This window comes from Macadamia integrifolia, chromosome 13 (genome assembly GCF_013358625.1).
Source record: "Macadamia integrifolia cultivar HAES 741 chromosome 13, SCU_Mint_v3, whole genome shotgun sequence".
Classification (NCBI taxonomy): Eukaryota; Viridiplantae; Streptophyta; class Magnoliopsida; order Proteales; family Proteaceae; genus Macadamia; species Macadamia integrifolia.
The window spans coordinates 25,813,062-25,820,490 of NC_056569.1; the positions used below are offsets into that span (position 1 = coordinate 25,813,062).

General features: G+C 37.3%; 1 protein-coding gene across 1 annotated transcript; it reads left to right on the top strand.

Annotated features, from left to right (window-relative positions):
• The first annotated feature begins 45 nt into the window (after positions 1 to 45).
• On the top strand, positions 46 to 3,421 carry LOC122059375 (F-box/kelch-repeat protein At1g57790-like). The gene has a single exon (XM_042622111.1). It carries the CDS (start codon positions 2,118 to 2,120, stop codon positions 3,303 to 3,305), a length of 1,188 nt encoding a protein of 395 aa, XP_042478045.1. The 5' UTR covers positions 46 to 2,117; the 3' UTR covers positions 3,306 to 3,421.
• The last annotated feature ends 4,008 nt before the right edge of the window (positions 3,422 to 7,429 follow it).

The following is a 7,429-nucleotide window of genomic DNA, read 5'->3' on the forward strand; positions in this document are numbered from 1 at the left end:
AGGGGGAGGGGGAGGGGGAGGGGGAGTGGGTGAGGGAAGAGCAAGGGGCAGATCCCAAGATAGGGCAAGATACCTATTCCTATTGGAGTTAGGGCACATTAAACAATTATGAATGATTTTATTTTGAATCTCAAATGAGATATAGTTCCAAATTTTCTCAATAGTGTGCGATGCTGATGTCCATCTCCTTCTATTCCCTTTCTTCTAGATGTGATGAATCACTGTATTGAAAGCTAACTTGCCTAAGGCATCACATGAAGATATGTGGTTGAAGGTTTTTTAGGACCCATCTCCATTCTTTGTCAAAAGGAAGGAGGACTGTAGGGATCGACTAGCACTTTCTGAGAATACTTTTCTAAACAACATTTTGAAAAAGGGCAAGCAAAGGATAAATAAGTAATACTTTCAGTGTAATTCTATTAGAGACAACAATTTGGGATTGTAAGAGTTCTTTGGGAAAGAAACTCCAAGGTAGGAAGAGAATTAGTTAAAACTCCCAAACAATAAAGCTATGTCTAGGAATAGAAAAGGAAAATCAAATTGACCTAAACCACAAAACAGACAAGCCTTTTGATATAACTAAATCCCAAGCAAAAGAAGCGGAGAATTATTTTGGAAGAACTAGCAATTCATTGGACAATATCCTCACTGCCTCTAGATCGCAAACAAATCCTTTGTAGCTTCCCCCTAACCTCAAAGAGAGAATTATAATTTCTAAAGCTAGGAATCCAAAGATTATCTCTCAAGATGGAAGATACCTTAGTCGACCTATTAGACCCCACATCATATTTCATTATCTATCACCATAATTTAAAATCAACACAATAGGGTACCAATTATCAAGCCAAACCAAGGTGCAAGACCTATCACTAATAAAGGACTGGATAGGATTTAGAACAGAGTGACTATTTAAAAATCTTCTTCCAAGCCCAAGAAGTATCCAAATGTATAGATATAGTCCAAATGGAATTGGATGGAATAGTAAGACCTCCATCAACTATCACCCAAAAAAAAAAAAAAAAAAAAAAAGGGACCAATGCATAGGCTCTTACTATTGCAGGGTCTGGGAGGGGCAAATGTTCGCAATCTTGCCCTTGCTTTTGTAGGAAGGGTTGTTTCCAATTTCCGAACCTGTGACCAACATGTTAGAATAGTGAAACTTAAATGTTGCACTACAAGCTTGCCCACTAAGACCTCCATTGGTTATCATACCCTATAAATTAGATTGGATTGACATAGGTTGAGAGTCTTCAGACTGATCCCCAATACCGATCCAATCAGTATCAATCCACTTGTAAGATGTAAGGGTAAAATAGTCCAAAAATACATTTCTTTTTTTCAAAAACAGGGTAAATCTGTTGGATACCATCCGATCCCAACAAATACAGATCTGATCCGTACCACTAGCGGTTGAAACCGATACCGAATTTTAAAACGGTGTTTCATATTTGCAATCTGTAAAATTAAGTCTACTGTGTTACTTTGAAATTACCTCATGTACTTATCCCTCAATTTAAGTAAAAACACGTTAAGCTAAGGCCAGACAAATAATAATATAATAATAAAAAAAGAAGGCAAATAAAGGTCACTGACGCGTTTTCAAATAACATAAAAATATCAAGAAGTTCAAAAAGGAAACTACTGTTGGGTTTGGAAATAACTGGAAAACTTGTGTGGCAAGTCCCTCCCCCTCTCTGTCTCTCTCTCTCTTATCTTAAACGGTCTCCATAGTACTCCTCCCTCACTTAGGATTGCATATGTCTCTCTCCTCGTATTCTCCAAAGGAGCCCTATATAGTTACTGGGTTTTCTTCGAGGGAGCTACTTTGTGAACAAGAATTTGATAAGAGATTGAAACGAGTTAAGCTCTGGTTCTGCTTCTTCTCTTTCGTCTTCTTCATATGAGTGCATCGGAACTAGCTACCAGTTGGGATTGGTTTTTCAGTCAAGGGGTGTTGTCTGCAGTGACCTCTTAGTGAAGAAACTTCACAAGACCAGGGTTTGAAAATCTGATCGGAGAGGTAAATATTTTCCCTTTTCAAGTTCAAGAACATCTTTCTAAGTTTGGTTTCTTAATTCTCTTTCTCACATTATAGGGATTTTATAGAATTAAAAGTGATGGTAACAAGGAAGATAAAGACCATGGAGATGGAAAATTTTGCAGCATTCACACATCTCAAACACTGCAAAAAGAAAAACAAAAAGGAGAAGAATAGCAAGAGAGAAGATCGATCTTGGTCTGATCTTCCAACTGAGATTCTTGAACGTATCATGGCTGACCTATATTTAAGTGATATAACAAGTTTCCATGAAGTCTGCAAACAATGGAGTTCTATAGAACGTCCCCGAACCCAACTATTGATTAGATATGGATATGAATATCGACATCGATGTCGCCCTACGAATCAAATTCCATGGCTACTGATGTCAAATTCCCATACCCATTTGACCTCATCATGCACACTCATAGACCCATCTTCTTCTTCTTCTTACAAGAAAGCCCATTCCATCAAAATTGAAGGCATTGGGCCTAATGATAATACTCAAGTTTGTAGTACCAAGTTCGGTTGGTTACTACTATCTCAAACTCATCCCCATTGGACTTCATTCTTTCTATACTCTCCCTTTATCAATGAGAGGATCGACTTGCCTAATTTGGATTCAAAGTTCGATGTTGCAACATTCTCCTCAGTGCCCACTTCAACTGATTGCGTATTCTTCGTTCTACACTACACAACTAAAGTGACTATCAGCATATGTCGCAAAGGTGACATGGCCTGGAGCACAAGTAGTTTCTCAGAAGGGTTTTTGCCGATTAAGGATGTAGTCTACTCGAAGGGGTTGTTCTATTGCTCAACAATTCGTGGTGCATTAGCAGCTTTCGATGTCTCTCAACAGTCATGGAGGGTTCTTTCCGAATTTAGGCCACTACTGGATTCTTCATGCTATGATTATAGTAGTTTTATGGTTGAAGATGTAGAAGAGGAACTCTTATTTATTCTTTTGAGCAATTCAGGTGGCTGGGCTTTAGTTCACAAGTTGGATAGATCTGTGAAGATGTGGGTCAAAGTTGAAAACTTAACAGATAAATCATTGTTTGTTAGCTCTGCTAGCACTTCGGTTATGGTTTCTAAGAACAAGAGAACTGAGAAGGTGATGAATAGGGTTTATCACTGTCTACCCAATGAGCCCCCAAAGTTCTACTCTTTCAAAGCTTTAAAAAGCTACGGATCTTCTAGTCCTTATGGTGATCTTCCCACCAAGGAGTTTCCTAAGAAGTTTATTTGGATTGAACCTTCTTGTTAGAAAGAAGTAAGAATTTGATTTCTATTGTTAATTTTTGGAGTCAATTGATGTATGTACTAATGTTTTTAACATTCTGCTTGATCTCGGATTCAATATATATTTCATTGGCTTCTTCATCTTCGTTATCATTGCTGGATTTGCTTTATCTAATTTTTGCAACCAAATTTGGATTTTTTTGTCCCCCATTTATTGGCAAGGTAAGGTAAATTTTCTTGAGAAAAGCATCAGGAAGCTTGATTTTGCCAATTAGTTGGCTAAATTTTTGATGGATGCGTCATTGTCTACAACATGGTTTTAAAAATTGGATCGATCAAAATCAATCCTTGATACCAATCTGATCTGTACCGAGGCATGTGTAAGGCACATGGGTAAAATGGTCGAAAATACTAATTTAAAAAAGAAAATAAAAAAGAAGGTAAATCTGTTTGATCCCGATTAATATAAATACAGTTATACTGATTCATATTGATATTGGTTGAGCCATTTTGAAGATCGATTCCAACTTTTAAAACCTTGGTCTACATGCCACAGTGCATTGGTTGTAAAATTTGCATTTTTTTAATCTTTTATTAAAAATATACTTGGATTTGTGTGAATACCCTTGTGTTCAAGTCTTGTGGCCATATGCTCATGAGATCACATCACATATTTCTTTATTACCATAGAACCAAGGAAGGTACTGATTTCTTTATTCCCAAAAAGACAAAAAAAAAAGTTGACTCATTGCTTGCTTTATTGCTATAAATTTCTAAGTTATCATTTCACAAATTTTTTTTTTTTTTTTGCGACAATGATCCCTTTCTAGCAATGCTGTTGATGAAAGAAAAGAAAGGAAAATTAAACCGTTAATAATGGTTGGGAAATATTTTTATTTTTGACACATAATTTTTTTTTGGGTTCAAATAGGTACAATATAGGAGGGGAGGGGAGGGGAGGGGAGGGGAGGGAAACTTAACAATCAGGAGACTCGAACTCATGACCTTTTAGTGAGCCAAATTGTTTCTATCGGAAGTGAGATATGAACTCAAATTTACCTCACACATGACTTTACTTGTAGAAGCATAAACTGAATTTTTTATTTTGAACATATTAATTTAGAGTCAAATACTCTTCTTATTATAGTGTGTATCCGATGCCGAATGTCAACCATTTGTTATAAAGTACATCGTAAATCTTTGGAAAATTACTTGATTATCCATTTTTGGGTTTCCCTTTATAAAATTACCCAACTTATGTTTTTATTAACAAAAATACATTGTTTTGAGTTTAGGTTTACAAAATTGCCCAAAACAATGAATTTCCTTTAATCATGTATGTTTTTTTTTTACCATTCTACCACCCACCACCGCACCTCTCTCCCTCCATTGCAAACTGCAGCTACAAGAACAAGCTCTCTCTGCAACTCGTGACCTCATCTAAGCTATTCCCTCCAAAACCTCTTTCCTTGCTGAAAACTACCATGCCACCCCTTGCAAACACTCCCACAAGAATCATGGCCATACATTCACTCCAAAGGGCATATCAAAATGCTAGTGAAATCCCATAGATGGCGCCAACTGTGGATGTAGAAATCTGATCGTCGGCATTGAGAGAGATACCTACATAAAAAAAGGGGGTTAGAGGAGTGCTCCAACCAATAGCCTCCGATGCCTAAGTCAGTTTTTAGACAACAAATAATTTATTGGAGCAATGGAGAGAGTGTGTGTGAGAGAGATTGACCTCTTTTCTCTTTTATATTATAGATATAATGAAACCCTAATCCCTGGATAGTGTGAGAGAGATTGACCTCTTTTCTCTTTTATATGATAGATATAATGAAACCCTAATCCCTGGATAGTGTGAGAGAGATTGAGCTCTTTTCTCTTTTCAAATCTCTTTTATATGAGAGATTGTCCTCTTTTCTTTTACCGTTATTTGCCCTTGCAGATAGGTACCTTGAGTTGTGAGGAGCCCCTTGGTCTGTGGTTAAATGCCACGTGGCCTACACTTATGGGGATGTGATTATATGGTGTATTAGATTTCATTCAATTTCTCAGCTTTTTATGTGAAGAGAGAGATTGAGTGGATTCCAAGTGTGGACTGTAGATCAAGATTCTAGTATCTAATCCGGGGCTGGTCTTTTCCTTACGCGTCTAATTATTGGGCAAGTGTTAATATTTTGTTTGTAATATTTATTATTATTTTTATTTTTATCTTTTGAGATAAAAAAGAACATATTCTCTTGGAACTTCAAAGAGGCACAACTTTCTGCCATGGTTTGATTAAAATTTTTTACATTACCAAAAAAAAAAAAAGAACTAATAAGGTAAGGGATCCGACCCCTCTCCATAGGCCGTAAAAGCCGATCTAGTTGCGTTATCCATTTTGGAAAGTCTCTTTTCATTCCTATACACAAGTTAAAGGGACTTCTCAATGTACGTTAGGTCAATCCAAATGGACAAATAGCCGCTTTTTTAGAGTTGTAGGTCCCTTTCAAGCACAGGAGGGAAGGGGCAAAAGTAAGCTCACATCCCGCTAGTATTGGTCCAGCAATCTCAATTTCGTATATGAGTAAACATGATGCTTGCTTCCGGAGTTCATATCAGTGAGTTAGCTCATATTCACACTAGGGATTTGACTAAGCGTACATGAGCCTCGAGATAGGACAAGGAGCGAGATTGAGCTGTTAGTCTTCCATGAGTGGGTTCATGAGTTTAGGCAAGATCAACTAGTTGCTTGCAACATCCAGTTGTTGAAGTATTCGTTCTCATTATCGGTTGAGTTCGTTCCATTCAATATCCATTCCCCATTGCATCTATTCTATCTAGCCAATCCCTTGCTGCTTGCTTCACCCCGCCTTGCTAGTCATTGGCCGTACCTTATCTTGAATATGGAATCGAATTTGTGTTAGGAATGGGGGGTGGGGGGCATAGCACAATTCTTCTTAGAGAAGGGTAGGTTTGCCCAGGTGACTGATCTTGCCATAATGTACTCCTACCTATAGCACCTTACAACTGAAGTCGAGCATATGTACGGCGAAATGTGCCATGCCATGGAGTAGGGAATATCCCGATAATAAGATAACTAAATGCACCTCAAGGAGCTGCCGAGGAGCTAGATAGGCAATTTGTATTTAGAGCTAGCCTAGTAGTTATGGGGAATCAATGCTCACCTGAATAGAGCTTACCTCCTCTTTCTCCAGCACATAATAGCTTAGCTGTGCTCATTATGCCAGTTTGGCTTCCTTGCAACCACTTTCCTTACCGCTCTGTGGGCCCCAAAACACTCCCACTCCAAACTACGCCTACTAAGATGCATTGCCATTTCCTCTTTTGCGGACGCACGGGAGTATGACCCGAAACGGGAAGAGATTGACTTTTATACATTGCAGGAAATTAATTTGCATTAACTTTCTCTTCTCTTCCGGTCTCAAAGATGCACCTCTTTTGATCTTCCTAGCTTGATTTCAAATTTCAGGGTTTGGGCTTTACTTCTCAGAGAGATCCATCCATCCATTAGGACGACCTCGATCTTCAGCTCACAATTTTGCACCACTATCCTTAATCACTCTTCTTCGTATAGTTGTACTATTATTATGAGTATGTTTCTAAGTATTGGTATTGGATTAGTGTATCAAACATATAATATTGGTAACGCCTGAGACCGATACTGATATTGATAAGAATAGGAGTAAAATCGAAAAAAAAAAAAATCGAAAAAAAAAAAATATAAAATCGAAAAAAAAAAAATCTATTTATGTGATGAATAAATAAAGGTAAAATTGAAGGATTTGGATCAATATCATATCACTATCAGAAAGACTAAATCCTTGATCAGGAGCTTCCATGTTACTCAAACTCACTCATGTGATTCAAGTGGAAGCAAGGTTTGAAAACTCAGTATTGAGAATGAGATCGATCAAGGCCGATTAGTGAGAATGATCAATTTTATTTTTATTTAGAAAAAAAAAAAGGGAGCTAGCAACTTTTCCGTGTGAAACTTCCAAATAACGTAAAATGGGAGTCCGGGAATTTTCCCCACTAGATTGACTTTGTGAATGGGACTGAAAAAAGTTATTGCAATCATTTTTTGTATAATTCTTATAATTTCTACCGTAATTGAAAATGTCACAATAAAAGAATAGA

Coding starts and splice junctions, on each gene's coding strand:
- LOC122059375 (XM_042622111.1), top strand. CDS start 2,118: ATGGTAACAAGGAAGATAAAGACCATGGAGATGGAAAATTTTGCAGCA.